Source organism: Lissotriton vulgaris, chromosome 6 (assembly GCF_964263255.1).
Source record: "Lissotriton vulgaris chromosome 6, aLisVul1.2, whole genome shotgun sequence".
Lineage (NCBI taxonomy): Eukaryota > Metazoa > Chordata > Amphibia > Caudata > Salamandridae > Lissotriton > Lissotriton vulgaris.
In genome coordinates, this window is record NC_141694.1 from 212,570,365 (window position 1) to 212,589,515 (window position 19,151).

General features: G+C 46.4%; 1 protein-coding gene across 1 annotated transcript in view; it reads right to left on the reverse strand.

Moving 5' to 3' along the window:
• Nucleotides 1-8,377: 8,377 nt before the first annotated feature.
• Nucleotides 8,378-19,151, reverse strand: part of PTCHD4 (patched domain containing 4) — a 371,171-nt gene continuing 360,397 nt past the window's right edge. The window contains exon 3 of the mRNA XM_086925161.1: nucleotides 8,378-10,425. Coding sequence (XP_086781287.1) covers nucleotides 8,792-10,425 — 1,634 coding nt within the window. The 3' untranslated portion in view covers nucleotides 8,378-8,791. The remainder of the gene's footprint in view (nucleotides 10,426-19,151) is intronic.

Sequence of the window (19,151 nt, forward strand, 5' to 3'; positions counted from 1 at the left end):
CATAATCCAGGCGGGAGAGTATCAGGGCCTGAACCATGATCCTCCTCGCCTGGAAAGGGAGCAAAGGGAGCACCTTCCGCAACATCCTCATTAGCCCAAAACAGGTGGCGGCCGTCTTGGTAGCCTGGACCGAAAAGTCAAGTGCTCTATCGAGCCATATCCCAAGACTCTTTATCTGAGACTTAGGGACAGGGGACGGGCCTAGACATGGTGGCCAGATGGATGCAAGGGCAGAGGGAGAAGGGTTGCCCAGTAAGATGATGTCTGTCTTCTCCCCATTAAGCTTTAAGCAGGAAGATTGCATCCATCTGGCAACAGCCTCTAGACAGGGGCCTAAGGTGGAGGACGAACCCTCAGAGTGGTCTAATGAGACCACCAGTTGGGTATCGTCCGCGTAGGTGACAATACGCACACCAAAGGGATGGACTATCCTGTCCAGAGGCTCCATGTAGGCATTAAAGAGGGTAGGACTTAGGGAAGAGCCCTGGGGGACCCCGCACCTAAGTGGGTGTTTGGGAGACACCGCTTCACCCTCAAAGACTTGAAAAAATCGCTCATCCAAGAAGGATGTCAGCCATTCTAGGGCCGCGCCCGACACGCCCATGCCAGCCAAACGATGTAATAGCGTTGCATGGTTAACCGTGTCGAACGCGGCGCTAAGGTCAAGTAGAATGATGGCGACTTTTCCTCCCCGATCCAGCACCGCTCTAGCTTCTTCCGTTACCGCAAGGAGGGCGGTCTCGGTTCCGTGCTGAGGACGGAAACCTGTCTGAGAGGCACGCAATAGGCTATTGGACTCTAGATAGTCCATTAGGATGTTATTCACGTGCCTTTCAAGCAATTTACTCAGCCACGGAAGAAGAGAGATGGGGCGATAGTTTGACCAGTTGCTCTGGTCGAGGTTGGGTTTTTTTAACAGAGCCTTCACCATCGCACATTTCCAAGATGGTGGAACAGATTTGGAGGAGATGGACGCGTTAAGAACGTCTAAGATGACGGGACGAACAACGTCCAAGACCTTGATGAGGGTCTGAGGAGGTGCTGGGTCGTTGGGGGAGCCAGAAGTAATCCGCAATCCGCAACCGCAATGGCAGGGCAACGTGGAAAGAAGGGAGATCGGACCCTCATGGAGCTGTTAGCCAGGGGACAACCGAAAGGAGAGAAGGGGCCCAACTCCCCGGGCACATCCGGAGCTGCGCGGGGAGCGGAGGGAGGAGAAATCTCCATCACCAGGTCCTTCTTGGAGACCCTCTCCAACTCCCTGCGTGAGGACTTCCACACGCTGAAACAGGAAGTGGCGGGGGAGGTTAGAGAGGTGCGACGTGAGGTGGACAGCCTCGGAGAACGAGTGGCTACCATGGAGACTGCTGGACACTCTCGAGATGAAGAAATTGCTCATCTGCAACAGGAAGTCCTGTGGTTACATGACCAACAATTGGACCTCCAGGCACATAACGAGGACCTCGAGAACAGATCCCGGCGAAACAACATACGGGTCCGGGGAGTGCCATCCAAGGAGAAAGGTGCGGATGTGGCTAGGTTTCTCCAGGTGTTGTTCAGGGAGATACTGGGAGAGGACGCAGCATTTCAGATTCGGATCGACAGAGCCCACAGGGTGGACCAGGCTCGGAATCCTCCAGCCCCGCCGCCGGACATTCTTGCCTTCCTGCCTGACTACGCACTTAAGGAACGTATCCTTCAAGAAGCAAGGAAGCGGGAACCTTTGCAACTAAGGGATTACCCAGTGGCCCTCTTCCAGGACTTCTCAGCGATTACTCTCAGGAAACGACGTGCATTCAGGGTGGCCACGGATTTTCTACGGGAAAAGGAAACACCGTACTCGTGGGGGCACCCATTTCACATCATTTTTCGTTGGAATGGGAAGCTACATCAGCTTCGCTCGCTCAGAGACACGTGTGATGTGCTGGGCATTGATATGGCAGAGGAGGGAGAGCAGGCACCTCAAAGGCGGAGGATGACCAGAGATGGCTGGCAGCATATCCCGAGACGGCGAGGTTCTAGGCAAGGCTCCAGACCAGCTTCACCTACAGTGAGAGAGGGCAGGGGTGAGGCACCATGTTCAGTGGCCCTCACAGCCTGATATGTGGCCTAGGTTGATTTTGGGTGAAGATCACCTTTCTTGCATTGTTTCTATTTTCTCCACCGGGGACTGGGGTGTGGGGGGTCAGCGGGGGAGACGTGGTGGCTGGACGTCCACTACATTGACTCACCACAGACTTGTTCCATTTGGAATCAGACTGGGACTATGAGGTTTGAGGGGTTGTTGCCAGAGGGGGAGGGGGTGTTGGAAGTGTTCCTGAGACACTGAGAGGGCAGCCTACGACGGCGAGGAAGGGAGGCGTTGGAGGGAAGAGGCTGAGGGTTGGGGTGATGGGTTTATTGCAGGGGAGGGAGAGTAGGGGGTGGGATGGGATAGGCAGTTCTGGGGTTGTTCACGGGAAGTTGGGGGAACAGGGGTGGGGACCGTACAGTACTTTAGATGCATTCGCTTGGCTTTTATATTACTTCCGCACACTGCTAGCGCTGGAACCGCCCATTCTGGGCCGTGACCCATGGATGGAGCTGTACTTCTACCCACATCGATGACTGAGTTTAAGGTCGTTACTCTTAATGTGAAAGGATTGAATAATCCTGTGAAGAGGAGGGTAGTGCTATCGCTACTTGAAAACTTGCATGCTGATATTTGTCTTTTAAAGGAGACACACCTCTTGGCCCGAGACTGTCAGAGGATGCGGCCCCACAAATTCCCAACACAGTTTTTCTCTTCCAATACCACCAAAACGGCGGGGGTAGCGATCCTGGTGTCCAACACATTCAAGGGAGAGGTCCTACATAAATTGGCAGAACAGAAGGGGAGGCTTCTAGCATACAGAGTGAAGTTGGGTGGCTTGGTGTTCACGGTGGGGTCGATATACAGCCCAAACGACCGCCAAGAACGTTTTCTTAGTTCGGCCCTGGTGGACATTACGGCCACCCCGGATAGGCATATAATCATAGGGGGAGATTTGAATATGGTCTTCAATTCGTCCTTGGACAGGTTTGCGCAGAGGCACCCTCAGACAGGGGAAATATCACAGTTAGGTAGGTCCCAACTGGCCGAGCTGGATCTCCACGATCTCTGGCTCCGCCTCCACCCCACCACCCGCGACTACTCCTACTATTCAAACGCACACAAAACTTATGCGCGACTGGACCACCTTCTGGTCACGGGACCGGTCTGGGAGCTGGCCACAGACTCCGAAATAGGGGTTCTCTCACTGTCGGACCATGCCCCAGTCACGGGCACATTTCGGCTGCCACCGATGTCTCCTTCCCGTGGGGTTTGGCGCCTCAGGGATACTCTTCTGCATAAGAAGACAGTGGTGAAGCACATACAGGACTCGATCCTTGACTATCAGATGCACAATGATAATGCTGATACTACCCAGGCGACACAGTGGGCAGCTCTGAAGGCGGTGATCCAAGGAGAATTCATTGCTATCTCCTCAGCGGAGAATAGGGAACGGCAGCAAAAAAGGGATGAGCTCACCCGCAAGGTACGTGAGCTGGAATTGGTACACCAGAGAACAGGGGCCCCCAGAGTATGGAGGCAAATTAAGGCAGAGAGGAAACTCCTGTCAGCACTAGACATGGATAGAGTGGAATATGCGGCGTTCCGCTTGAAACACGCATACTACACAGGCAACGATAAGTGCGGACGGCTCCTAGCGAATAAGCCCTGAGTGGCGCATCAAAGACACTTGGTGAAAGAGCTGTCGATCTCTGCTGGAGAGACCGCTACAGAAGATAGCCAGATCGCGTAAGGTTTCCGCCAATTCTATGCCGACCTGTATGCAGGCGAGCCCCCGTCGGAGCAGGCAGAGGTAGAAAATCTGGATTTGGTGGATCTTCCCTCCCTCACCACGGAACAAGCGGAGCACCTGGAACGTGATTTCCGGGTTGAGGAGGTGATTACAGCCATTTCCAAGCTTAAACACGGGAAGGCTCCAGGCCCGGATGGTTACACATCCCTCTTTTATAAAACATTTTGCCCCCTGCTAGCACCTATCCTTACGCGCCTTTTCAACTCGTTCTCCTCCCCTGGCGCTATCCCTCCAGATTTGCTCCAAGCTACGGTGTCGGTCATCCCCAAACCGGGGATGGACCGGACGCAATGTAGTTCGTATAGACCGATATCTCTTTTGAACATCGACCTCAAGTTATACACCGGGATCCTGGCAGCCCGTCTGGCACCTCATCTGCCGGGCCTGGTGAACCCGGATCAGGCGGGATTTTTCCCTGGGAGACAAATGGTGGACAATACCAAGAGAGTGGTTCATATCATAGAGAAGGCCTCCCGGATTCCAGGGGAGAGAATGCTGCTGTCGGTCGACGCAGAGAAGGCCTTCGATCGGGTGCATTGGCCTTACTTGGAGATGGTTCTTTCGAAAGCGGGCATAGGAAAGAAATTTCGCACTTTGGTGCTCAACTGTTATCGATTTCCTTCTGCGGTGGTGCGGGTTAATGGCTGTAGCTCTCAGAGAGTTGCGATAGAGCGGGGTACCAGACAGGGGTGCCCTCTGTCTCCGTTGCATTTCGCGCTCTATATGGAGCCCCTTGCCCAGCGGATACGCCAAAACACAAACGCGGCCGGCATAAAGATGGGGAAATACACACACACCATTAGCCTCTACGCAGATGACATTATACTGACGCTTGCAGATCCGAAGAGGGCACTTCCTGCGAGTATCGCGGAGCTAGAGGACTTCGCTGCTGTCGCGGGCTTTAAGATGAATATGGGGAAGTCAGCGGCCCTTGATGTTTTGCTGTCTGCTGCTACTAGAACTGAATTGCAGGACCTCTTCCCCATGCACTGGTCTATGGACCTGGTACCATACCCTTGCATACTATTGGCGCCCACCCTACCTGCTATGGTGACCGCCAATTATGCAGCCCTGAGTAAAAAAATCAGGGAGGAACTGAATTGCTGGAGCAGAGGAACGCTGTCCTGGTTAGGCAGAATAGCTGCAGTGAAAATGACTCTACTGCCACAGGTGCTATACCTGTTCCGAGCTCTGCCGCTGCAGCCACCGAAAGGGTGGGTTCAGCAGACTCAAGCGGACATTGCCCGCTTCATCTGGCAAGGTCGTAAACCCAGACTCAAAACAGCCTTATCCACGCTGGCCCCTGAAGCCGGGGGCCTGGGCATTCCGGACTTACGCAAGTACTTTCAGGTGGTGCAACTGCGATACCTGGTGGAGTGGAGTAAATGGGAGTCAGATAAGCACTGGCTTTTCCAGGATCAAGCAGTCGCAGGCCGGACCTTGCAAGAGGTGCCTTTCTTACGCAGGGCTCACCGCCCCCCCAATCTGTATGCGTCTTTCGTCACGCGAGCCCCGATGAGAGTGTGGGACGCAACTTCTGTCACGCACGATCTCACTACTTTTCCCTCGCCATTCACACCTCTGGTTGGAAACCCAGACTTTCATCCGGGGATGGAACTTGGGGCTTTTGCGCGTTGGCGGACTGCAGGCTGCAGCACGCTGTTTCATATGTACACCCCAGAAGGCGTCAATCCGTTTCAAGATTTCAGGCGAGAATACCACCTGCCTGAGACGGAGAGGATGCGGTACATGCAGGTGCGCCATTGGGCGCTCCAGCTGCAGGTGCGCGAATTGGCAGACAGGAGGCTTCGGCCGTATGAGAAGTGGCTGGTGACACGCACCTCTGACAAACAACTTATTTCGGACCTTTATAAGTTTTTGCAGCCTGCCTCCTCTCATATCTATAACACTGGTAGGGAACGCTGGGAAAGGGAATTGGGGAGGGCCTTGAGTCATACAGAATGGGACCACATTTCTTACCGGGCGCGACATTCGGCCTACCACACGGGTCTCACGGAGATGTTCACTAAGGTGTCCACATATTGGTACTACACACCGGAGAGACTGCATGAAATGAACCTTAACATTGAGAACACTTGCTGGCGGGCTTTTGGGCAGATAGGCACACTTACACATATTTTGTGGGACTGCCCCCTGCTGCACTCCTATTGGAAAGATGTCTTGGACGAGATAGACTCCTGTTTCGACATAGAACTTCCCCGCTTCCCTGCATACGTCCTGTTGGGCTTGCCCAACGGACTGATATACCCTTTGAAGTCTCGTAGGGGTCGGCAGATAGCGATCGCACTGGGTTCGGCTGTTCAAAACATAATCATTCATTGGCGCACCACCACACTCCCCTCCACTACAGGCTGGCTTCACAGATTGTGGCATGTTCTAGGGATGGAGAAGTTGTCTCTCATGGTAGCGGGAGAGATGGAGCAGTTTGTTGACCTGTGGCAGCCGTTTCACTCACTACTTGTGACAGAGTTTAGAGAATTTACATGCCCCCGTTATCTCCGATTATTGAGATTAACGACGCAAATGGACCCCACTGCCCACTGAGTTTGGCGTTATGGTCAGCTGTGAAGGGAGGATGATTTGTGGGAGGTGCTGCGGGAGGGCGAACTTAGTACTGTACGGGGGGAGGGCGGAAGGGGGTTCAGTTGACGGGGAGGGAGGGGGGTGTTGCTGGGAGGGGTGTGTTATTTTCCCCTTTTTGCTGAGTTTGTTGTTGCAGCATACGCACCAGACACCATGCCTTAACGGACACTCTTATGACGGGTCTTCTACGCACTGGTTGCGCTCCTGTATGGTTGTATCATTGCACTGACTTAGGCTACAACTGTCTCTATTTTCTTTTGTAAATGTTTAATAAAGATGCTTTAAACCTAAAGGTCACTAGTGTCAACTGTTAACATGGAAAGCATAAAAAACAGAGCATTGCCAATGTAGGGTTTTCTGCAGCAATAAACAAATGGTGTCTATGACCCAAATGCCACATGGTAATGGTTTAGTACTTCAATAATTAAACATTAGTCATTTAGGCTTTTCCCCGCCCTTTTAAAAGACACATTCCTGTTGGACAATATATCTGAACGTATATTCAACTGAAGAACAATACATTGGCTATCTCTATATAGTTGAATTTTGTAAATCCAAAAATGAGAGCAGTAGTGGATCTCCAGGATGGCACAATTGTTATTATATATAAATCAAAGTACAGCGCTACACCTACCAAAAGACCTACCACTCACATACTCCAACCTTCTTGTGAAGCAATTCTCAAAAATACAGAGAGCGCTACTAAATATCAATAGAACACTTGAGTGAGTCAATTAAATATGATCATTAATCATCAATCTGTCCATCCTGATGGGAAGGTCTTCATTCAATCCAGAAATACATGATAGCTAATATCTTGATTCTTCGAAAGACAATTATTCCGCCCATACAAACATCCAACCCAGCCAATGCGTTTCATCCCTCCAAGAGGACTTCATCAGGGATAAACATATACACATATTTCTGTCAATAATCTCACCCCCTCCTGCGCTTGGGTGGAAAAGCTTGTAACAACCACCAGCATGGTGAACAGTCCCAAATAAACAGTCCATCAAAAGTGTGCACCCTTCACACACTATAATGTTATTCTATAGCTAGAAGCTTTTCCACACATGGCAAGAGGGAGTTTGAGAGTACTGAGATAAATATGTTTATCCCTGATGAAGTCGTCTTGAAAGGACCAAATGCGTTGACTGGGCTGGATGTTTGTATGTGAAGAATACAAGTTTTTTGAAGATTCAAGATTATGGCTTTCGTGTATTTATGGATTTATGAAGAACTTTCCATTTTGACAGACTGATTGATGATTATTTCAATGATCATATAATTGAATCACTTAAGTGCTCTATTGATAGATAGTAGCACTTCTTGCATGGCGGAATTGTGTAATTGGGCTATTTATACACTCCTTTCAGCTTTCACTTTTCTTTGCAGTTTTTTTACTTCTGTCATGTATTGTCCTGATTAAAATTCTAGACATATAGCATAACTAATAAGTATAGGAAACAGAATATGGAACTACATGTATGAATGTGGAAAACATAATGGTGCAAACTAACTTTAAACCAAAAGTTTATTTGATATATGGTGAGGGTGATGGAGTGCCTTGGATCGCCTCTAGGCGCTTAAGTCTTTCAATACTGTTCTAGATAAATCACTTCACTCATTGACTGATTCTGACCATAAGAAATAGTACAAGTCTCAGTCATATATATATATCTGTGGTTTGTTGCCCTGGCCTTGGCAGGTTTTATTTAATTTTCAGGCTGGGGGCAATAGACAAGGGCTATGCATTCATTTTTATGGGTTTAATTTTGCAAATGGAAAATAAGCAGTAGATTTTATAAAACACCCCAAGAACATTGATGAACATACTATCATCAGTGCACTATTGATGATTAATATTCTTAAAAATACGAATTGTATAAAAGAGAAAACAGACAATTAATAAACCGGGCTGCATTTTGCATAGATTTCTCTATTATCTAAAGTTAGCTCTAAAATGTAAGCTCCCCGAACAAATCCTGCATTATTTTGCTCTTTTGTGTGTTTTTCTTAATTCCTTGTAAACCTTGCCTTTCAATTGTATCCCAAACTGTTCATATCTCATCTATAACTGTAGACTGTATTTTGGCAAGTTTCAGTGGACAACCACAATGTCTGATACTGATTCAAAGTAAACTTGGATCACTTTATTTCAAGTGGTTGGCTCTGCACCACTTTGTCTTGTGATCCTCTTCCTGATCCTTGCCACGTTACATGGGGCCAGCACAAGCATCTCTGGTCCACCACATCTTCCTTGCATCTCTGCATTACTCCTGAGCATTATTTCTAAACACCTTTCAAATTCCTGTTACAGGTTCTGGGTTCTCATGGATTTCTATACACTCAATTTCTTCCCGCTCTTTTCGTTTTGCTCGTCTCTTTTTCTTGTGGCGCTTTTTGGATGGTGGGAAAAAGGTTAGGAATACAGGTAAAATGACAAAACAGTGAAGCAGTGTGCAGCCGCCAGTTAGCATCAAGCATTTGAACAGCGTGTAGGTCAAATTTGAAGGCACAAACAGAAGTGGGACCAACCCAACGAGAAAAGAGGTGATGTTCTGAAAGATGGCCGTCCCGTGCTCCATGAGGGAGTCCTGAATGCACAGCGTCCGTGTATGTTCAGTGGCTAGCACGAACGTGTAAAGTAGAGGTGCACAGTGATCTATGGCAAAGTTCAAAGAGTATATAAGGCACATGGTTGAAACACAATCTAGGTCAACATTCCACAGTGTCATCAAACCTAGGACCCCCAACTCAATGGAGGTCACCGTGACAATTACCCAGACATTTCCTAAAGGATGAATAACGAGGAAAAATGTCAATATCAACATCAACAGAACACTGAAGCCAGAAATAAGGACAGGCATGGTCACCGTCAAGCTGTAGTGATCCATGAAAACAAAGGTGGGATTAAACACAATGAATTTAATGCTCTGTATCAAAGAAAGAGGTCTCAACTTCTCGAGCAATTCAACAACTTCTCGCTGAGTATTTTCACTTGTTTTGGCCACCAAGTACATGCGAGATGCAACAATGTTAATGTCATCCCCTGATTTTGAGATTATGATGTCATTTTTGAAGTGCTGAAACTCAGCTTTTTTCAGAAAGGAATTTTGGAGGGTGGCTATAAAATCTGTTTTGTTAGAGGCAGAGATGTTTACAGTTTTAAGATATTGATAATACTGCTCAATCCAGGACTCTGTGTTGAACCCATGACTGATGGTCTTCAGGTCCTCTTGGACAGTGGCATTCCAATATTCCAGGGGCTCATAGATATAAAATCCTATCACAGGGCTGTAGTTGCTAAAATATTTCTGTTGGCTGGCCGCATAGGATACACTGGGGGAATAACTGGCTACCAGATTGATAATGTTTGATCCACCGCTGATCTGCAAGCAACCCATGAAGGAGAACGATGCATAAATGAGATATAAAATTACCACAAAAGGCTTGACATAGGTATTAGTAATCCACTCATTGTAGTGCTCTCGCAGAAAATGGTGAATGAAGTGATTCTCGTATGGATCTGGCTCATGATGAGACGAATGCTGATGCCCGTCACTCATCATAGTCTGGAACCAAATGGGCTGCCGATCCAAATAATCCTCAGAGGGAATTTTGCAACAAAATACACTGTGATAACGGTTCTGTTCCAGTTGGCCAGCAAAGACAAGACAAGATCCATAGAATGAGAAGACGTAGAAGTAGTTTAGTAAAATGGTAATGCACATGTTCTGACAAAATATTTTTACAGCCTCTATGTTAGTGAAAGGGCTGGCACCCATTCCAAATGTAATGATGTACAGAGAGCTGGTCATTGTATAGGAAACCATGACATCCGAATATGCCCCAGCAACTCTGTCTTTGAATGGCAGCGTTTCTCTAGTCCTACGCCAGCCAGAAAGAAGCTCAAAAACACCTTTGGTTCCATGACCTAAAACAAAAACATAGAACAAAAAAATTAACATAATAATACACGATTTTGAAAAAACATGTTCTCATCAAATGCATCTCATTTCACATGAAACTTTCAACTTGAATACATGTGTAGAACAATTTACTAGGTTAACCACTCAAAACAATTGTCTTCATACACACAGAGATCATAAAACATTTGTTTATTTAGAGATAATGTAAAATTATGAGAATAATACTGATATTATTAACGTATAATAAATGACGAATTTACAATAGCAATATTATTGACGAGGGAGAGTATGTAGTAACTGACTGGAGTAGGACCCTCTCCTTCTCCTCTGGACTCTCTGACTCTACCTCAATCAACACCTACCTGGGAATGCCTTCTCCCTTGGATAATATTGCTTAAGCTGGAACTTCTGCCCCAATATTCCAATGCTTATAATTCTGTTTCTTCCTATTTAGTTTAGAACATTCTACCTCAGTTGGTGCAATGCTGCAATAACATTGCACTCCTTTTTGTCTCAGACTAGGAGATTCATTAAGGGCCTTCCTCCTCATTATAAGCTCTTTACTATGGCTTGGGACACTGCTTAAGGAAAACTTTAATAATTGGAATACTTCTCGGAGGTGTGTTACATAGGAGCACGTAATGGTGCGAACACAATTGAAGACAATGGAGCAGCCATGTACCGATAATGGCTGGTACAGTCCTGCTCACTCAAATGTTTGTTTATCTGTTTCTCCCTTTATAATGTAAGACATTCTTCCCTTACTGAATTGAATGTTCTGATAGCATTCTAGACCTTCTTCCAGGGGCTACACCGATAGTGGAAGTCCATCACTCTTGGTATAATCGAGTAAAGGACCTTTAACAATTGTTACAGACCTCTGCAGCGGGCTATATTGCTATATTGATGCCTGTAGTAGAATGTTGCTAGCTGGCCAGGGAATCAGAATTCGTCCTTTGTGGCATACAGCTACTTTAATAGGCCAGATCAGCAAGTATGCTGTAGTTGCCAGCTCCCAGTTTCCTCTAGTAATGATTGATTACTGTCCTACAGCGCTCAGGCCCAGACTCACAATTGCTGCTTACTGCAAGCAATGATAGAGCCAGGACTCTGTGCTGATGGAATCTGGCTTTTCTTTTATCTGCAGTTCTTATTTCTCTATGGTGCTACTGCTGAAATACAAGACAGCCTCCCTTCCCTGCTACATGGGGCAGTCACGACCCCTTGCCTTGTTGACAGCATGCTTGATCCACCAAACATATAGTGAAAGTAAACACTAATTTTTCTCGACTTATGCGATTGATCTAGGTGTAGAGGAGGTACCATGTAGCGAGGATCTAAGAACAGACTGTTCTACCTTTAAAGTGCCAATCTGACTGTACCACTTCTATGAAGGCCTACAGCTTAATGCTCTTCCTTTTCTTGGAAAAAGAACGGATGATGGACAGAATTTTGAATTAATCAAACAATCACCCCAGTCACAGATCTGAGTTAAATCCATCATTTTTTTTGCACGCCATGCCATTCCAGTTAAGATCCAGCCAAAAGCAAATCAGTCGTGGCCTTGCACCCCATGGGATCAGTCCACCCAGAACTGCCAGACTAGATCCTCCCTGAACCAGAAAGAAGCATCCTAGGACCGGTTTGGGCGTAACACCCCTCTTCAGCCGGACTAGCTTGAATCTGATGGCGTAGCGAGCACTGAACCACGCTGTGGTATCTTCTCCTCCAGTTATCAGTGATCTCATAATGATGGACTATGTGTGAACTTAAGCTTCATTTATGGCACAAGGACCAATGTTGTGTGTGAAAAATTACCTTCCCAATACCCATAGTCCTCTCCCACCCTATGCATACCCATTTTCATTCCCCCACCAATGTATTTAGTACTGTGCAAAAAAAAACAACCATGCTGATTGATTTATTTTGGTGGCAAGATGGTAATTACGCTGGACATACTGATTCTGTGAATCAAGATCTGCCAGGTATTGTGAATCGAGCCCTGACTCCTAAATAATGCATCATATTCAGAGATGTACAGTAACCAGTTTTGGTGAGGTGCTAGAATTCTGTCACACTGTAGACTTGTTTTTCATTTTAAACTTACACTAGGAAATCTTGCCCTTGCCTAATATCTCCTTTATAGTGGCCCAACAGCAGGAGTTACCGATTTTGAAACCAAGCAACCAGGTTTGGGTCCCATCACTGGCTCAATATTCTGCGACTCTTTGGAAAATCACTTTACACTGCATAAATATTTGTGGTGGGCGGAATTTGCGTAGTAGCGCTAAGCAAAGCTCTGTGAAATGCTAAGAAGTCTATGCGAGCACGCAAAAGTCCTGAGAACACGCGGAATTTCTTGTTCTGCCTGTTTGAGATGTTTTTTCCTGTTCCCGAATGCTGTGTGCATGCTCGGGGAGAAATATCTCCCGAACATGCATTTTGAAAGCAGGAACAAGCAAAAAATCCGTAAAGCCGAGGATCATCGAATTTTGGGCAATAACAAATTACCCAAATTCCGCAAATTCCACGAGCGTAACGGAATTTACAGCCCAGGCCTAATAAATATGCGAAACATAAATATTAGAAATGTTAGAAACTTAGGGACTTATTCACAAACTGCATTTTGTAGTATGTTTAGGACACTGTCTTTGCCTACTCTTTTGAATTTGTGCAGAGATCTCCACCCTGACTCCGTAGTTCTCCACACTTGTTCGTTATGTTTTTGTGAAAAGGAACAGGAATGGATAGAAAATGGGGCATACTTATGACTAGTTAGGGAGGGGTAAGGAGGAGTTTTGGGAAGGAAAAAGACCTAGCCACAAACAGTAAGACCATTGCAATCAGGGAATACACTTCTACAGTTAGTACCAAAACAGCAGTAAATGCACTCCAGCTCAACCACGATTTAAGACCAGTATCACACAACCACTTGTACTACAAAACATTCCCACTGGAAATAATCGAGGCAGGGACTTAAACTAACGCACATAAAAGATAGAGAAATAATACAGACAACAAATAAGTAGGGCAATAAATTACAAATAAATTATTATTTTGTTTCCCTTTTTGAAGACCCTAAAGAATGAAACTTTGTGAGGGATTCTGTGTATGTTTTACCATATTTATTTTGTCTTCCGGGGGTGCACATTTATCGGATGCCCTTGGCACCTTGTCCTGCTCTTCTACAAGTGAATAATGTGTCCCATTATTTTACAGAAAGATAAATATGTTATATCTGGTGACTCCTAACTCTGCAAGGCTTTGTGGTGGCATGGCATGTGCACCTTCTAGTGCTGAGTATAATCCTGATGCTCATGATACCTATTTTACAGAGAGAAGCTCCATTGTCAACTATACATACCAATAGTAATGTGTTTGCAATGTTTTGTCTATGCAAAAAAAAAACTGACTTACTGGAAAAGTGAATAAACAGAGGGATTCCATAGTCCTGACAAAAGCAGTGGACTCTGAATGCCCTATTAGGATTGAGTGAATATGTTGACATACAATTCTGTACTTTTCTGTTCAATTCTGTAATGGTAGGGTCAGGAAGCGCATAGGCCATCTGTCTATAGTTTTTAATTATGTCTGAGGAACCCTGAATTAAAGAACATAATTGATTGGGTATTGCTGAAGGCAGTTTTAGTCACTGAGTACCAGATCCCTAGCTCTAATGTAGAGTTCAAAAGATATGATCAAGCTTCACCTCTGTTCAAGGAGTTGTAGAAGCATGCCCGATCATGAAGCATGCCACAAATGTGGTAAAGGTATAGCTTCCAAAAAAGGGATTTCACTAGAACGCAGATTGATCTTCTTCCTCAACCTTTGTGTGTGATCTATGATACATGGCCACATATAGCTTTTAAACCACTCCCTTTAGCATGTGCTCTAGCCAAAGTGCAGCACCACTGACATGCAGCTTCTTCTTTCAAAATCCTGCTAGACCCTTATTTTTCTGTGGCTTTCTGGGGCTATATCTCCTATCACCACTAGAATGTATTTCTGAACTGTAAATAAAAATAAACAATTTCCCCTCAGTACTTCATCAGGCAAAAGGAAAACACCATCCACAGTCTTGTCTGGCCTTCTTCAGGTTCAGCAGCATTTTCTTTCTTGTCTATATGGAAACATCTTATTTTATAGAACTCCCTCAGTTGTGATTGATGATGCCTTTTGAGTCTATTACTTTCTCACACTGCCCACATCTCTGGATTTCAGCTTTTTCCATGTTAAATGGTTAGAACTATACAAGAAAATCCAATTTAAAAAATAGTGGAAAGGAGTTTAAAGCCTGGTCATCTCCCTTCACTTGCTAAGCTAGTGTATTTCAATCAGATGCCCCCATTTGCTTTTCAAAGAAAAATTCCTCCCTGAGCTTGTGCTTTCATCTATTGACCCCCACAGCGATTCTAGGAATCAGTTCGGCTAGGCGAAGGCTTACACCAAAGGCCTTTCCCACTTAATATAAAGGCCTTTCTCCCTTGTTAAAGTCAATGAAATTTGAGTGATAATTCCAGACCACCATGCCTGCCTTTATGAGTCTTTCTTTGCTCACAATTAGCTGCCCCATCCCAGGAGCATGCAACAGGTCATGCCCCAAACAGAACTCTGCTTTGTCCGTCTTTATTCTTCAGCGTGACACCATTAACGGAATGCACTGCATCATAAACTTGATTAACCACATCCAGCCACACCCATCAGATTATATGATTTTATGTGAAGAGTTTTGAAGAGTAATGCTTGTAAGGAGTCTGCAGAGGACCACAAGAGTCCCCATATGCATAAACACAGAATACAACATCTGCCCCTTTGTTAAATAAAAAGCATTAACAAATATATACATATACACATTGCAACTCCTTGATGAATCATTGAGATGCTTGTGCAAGTCTTTCAGATCAAGTAGTATGAGATAGAGGAGGGGCGCCTTCATCTGTCAGTTCTGGAGAAGAGGCAGATGCTTGACTTTGGCACTCAGTTGGACCTGCCTTACATGCAAGGTCTTGAGCTGACAAACATCGAGGCATAGGCTTAAAGTGTGATGAGTCTCTGGTTATGGACTTTTCAGGTCTTTGGGCATATGTCCTTTGCTCGCCACAACTGTTAGCGGTTCTGCATCAAATGGAGTGTCCTTGCAAGTTTGGTTTTGCTTGACAAAAGCAAAGTCTCTTTTCTCAAAAACCATGTCTCGAGTGCGTAGGTGCTTATCAGCTTAAGCCTTAATTTTGCTCTTGAGAGAGGTGTCCAGGACATGAATCTCGTCACAGTCAATTGACCAGCTGGTGTTCTATTGTGGTATCTTCATTCCAAGAGCTCTCTGAACAACAAGGTGGCAGGGCTTTCTCCTGTCATTGAATAAGGAGTAGAATGGTAGGCATGAAGGGCTCAGCGTAAAGCCTACTTGAAGTTGATGCCTTTCAGTGCAGCACGTTGAACCACCATATCAAAGTACGCATAAATCATTCAACAATGCCATTTGACTGTGGCCAGAGAGTGTACCTTTCTGATATTTGATGTTCAGATGATTAAGAAATTCTTTGAACTCGTTGCTATTGAAGGGTGGAAAATTGTCAGATCTGAGAATGGAAGGAGCACCCTATGTTGTGAAAATATCATCCAGACTTTCAGTGACTCTGTCCTGTGTGGTTGATGTTATGTCTTATCGACAACTATCATGAGATGATGTCCATTGTTGAGGGGGTCTCCTCTCCCAAACTTCCTTAGGTAGATCAGACATGGCTAACGGGTGCTGGGTCATTTTGGGAGACATGCAGTTTACAGATGACAAGCTTTAAGCTACTTTTCAACCCGTTCATCAAGACGTGGGAACCACACTTGATCCCAGGCAGCTCTTTCAGGTGCAGCAATGCCACAATATCCTTCGTGTTCAAATTCAATAGCTTGCCTCAGGCTTTCAGGGATAACTATTCTTGCCCAACTTAGTATGACCCATCATGTGTAACATGAAGTTCTTCACAAACATTTTTTAATTTCTCATATTCAACATCATCTGTAAGAGGTCTAGTATTTTGCCTCCATGATTATGTTGTAATGATTTCCTTGGGGTTAGGCATGTCTTTGTCAGTATCAGTAGCTATCAGAATCAGTTCAATAGACAGAGCTGCAGGCTTGCTTGACTTTACTATGAAATGAATGTGGACCTCAGCCGCTGTGGATGTTGTAGTATGACTGTGTAGGGGCTCTTGTTAAAAATAGTCTGTAGGTTTTTAATCTTTCCCCAGTTTGTGCACAGTAGTGTAATCATACCCCTGCAGACGCAACCCCCACCTTTCCATACGCTGGAGCATTTTGGATTTTGGATTTCCGAACATGGGGAGTAACTCTTGATGATCTGTGACAAGGGTGAAATGCTTTCCATACAGAAGCAGATAGAAGTGTTCACATACCCCACACTACAGCTCAGCATTATTTCTCCGGTTGAAAATAAGCATGTTTAGTCTGAGCTAGACATCTGCTAGCATAGCCCACAATGTGTCTCAAAACATCGGGCTGTCTATTCTGTTGGACAAGGATCACTCCCAGCCCCATTGGCCTTGTATCCACACCAATCACAATATGCAATTCTTATTTTATTTGTTAGATTTATATTGCGCATGGCTGCCCCAGCGATGGGGCGTCCCAGCGCAGACCAACAACTCCCAGACAAGAAATCGAGGCAAACAGCATTAAGACGGAAAAAGCCAGGTCTTAATGGCCTTCCGGAACGCAAGATGATTTTGAATTGCTCCGATGGACCCAGGGAGCGAGTTCCACAGTTGCGCAGCCTGGCAGCGGAAGGAACGGCCACCAGCTCTGGCTTTCCAAACAAGGGGGGGGCATGCCAGTGCTTAGGTTGTAGATCTTAAAGGACGACTGGGTGCATAGAACTGCAGCAGTCCCCTCAAGCCAGCTAGTGCCTGCGGTGATAAGATCTTATGCGCCAAACAAAGCATCTTAACCCTTTCGATGCTCATGATGAGCTCAGCTCGTCATGATGCACAGTTGAGCTGTGCTGATGACGAGCTGAGCTCGTCATGACACCAGCAAAATGGCAATTTCCAGCACAGGGGGGGGGGGGAACGCCTAGCAGCCAAGCTGTTAAATTGGATACGCTTTTCTATCGGCAGCCAATGAAGCTTCTGCAGAACATGGGAGACCAAACAGGTGTACGGGAGGGCCAACAGCATGCGGGCAGCAGCGTTCTGTCCCTTCTGCAGACGCTTGAAGCTAGCCTTGTTTGCGCCTAGATATGGGCAGTTCCCGTAATCCAATCTTGACAAAATGGTCGCCTGGAGGATGAGTTGGTGGACTTTCGGGGTGAAAAAAGCCAACAGCGTTTTCAAGCCCCTCAGGACACCAAAACACATCCCAGTCACAGCTTTAGATTGGATGTCAAACTCCTGTGACTGGAAAGATGGGACATGGACTTGGAAGGACCTCTCTTCCAAAAAAGACCGAAGCCACTCCAAGGCCAGGTCTCTCATGCCAATTTCCTGTAGGCGTTGCAAGAGTGTTGCATGGGAGACAGTGTCGAAAGCGGCACTTAGGTCCAACGGGACCAAGGCCGCTAAGTTTCCAACGTCCAGGTTGGCCCGGATGGTCTCCGTAACAACCAATAACGCAGACTCAGTGCTGTGCCGGGCCCGGAAGCCATGTTGGGATGAGTCGAAGATATCATTCTGCTCCACAAACCTGGAGAGTGTGGCATTCACATGCGATTTAGTCACCTTAGCCAGGAAAGGCAGTTGGGAGATTGGACGGTAATTAGCTGGCTTGGCGGGGTCCAGCAAGGGGTTTTTGAGCAAAGCTATAACCTTGGCATGTTTCCAAGCCCTGGGGACAGACGCTGAGGTCAAGGAAAGGTTGACCAGATTGAAGTTCAGCGGTGCAAGAAGCGAATGGAATTGGCGGAAGTAAGCAGGCTTCAGTGGGTCGCTGGTGAACCGGATTTAATCTTAGAGCAGAGAACCTCAAATTCAGACTGAGTCAGTGGAGAGAAAAAGGACAAGGTATTCGTCCCCATTGATCCCAGAATCCCCAAGTCCTCCCCCGCCAGAGGCAGGATGGGGGTGGGTAACCACTGGTAGATCTTATCAACTTTGTTCACTAAGTGCAAGGCCAGCTCGGTACACTGCTTGTTCGACGAGATCACAGAGGTCACCATGGCCCCTCCGCTTTTCATGCTCTTCAGAACAGCAAAGATGGTTTTAGCAGTGTTGGTGCTGGACAGGATTTTATCGGCCACAAACTTGGCACAAGCTTGCTGTATAAGCTTATGGTAATGCTGAATCGCGGCACGATATTTCCTTTTTGCGGTCAGATCATGGAGCGCCTCCATACGCATTCCAGCTGCATGCAATCCTTTCAGGCCACGACTAGGGAGTCGTTGAACCAAGGGTTTGACGGTCTGCAAAATTTCCCTCCCAACCTTGCCGGAATGCAGTTATCCATTCCTGAGGATACCCACTCATTGAAGCCGGAATTCGCCGTCTCCATATCCAGTGTCACCTGAGGCCTGTGATTAGACAGCCAAGACGAGAGGCTGCCCTAGTCGAGCTTGTGCCAGGGCCGCTTTAGAATGGGAACAGGACAAGTTACATCCCCTTAGACTAGGAGTCACAGGGTAAAGGGGACCAAAAAATGGTCAGTCCAAGCCTGTGGGATGGGCGAAGAAGCTGTGCAAGGACTTATATTTGTAAAGATGGGATCCAATAGGTGACCGGCCACA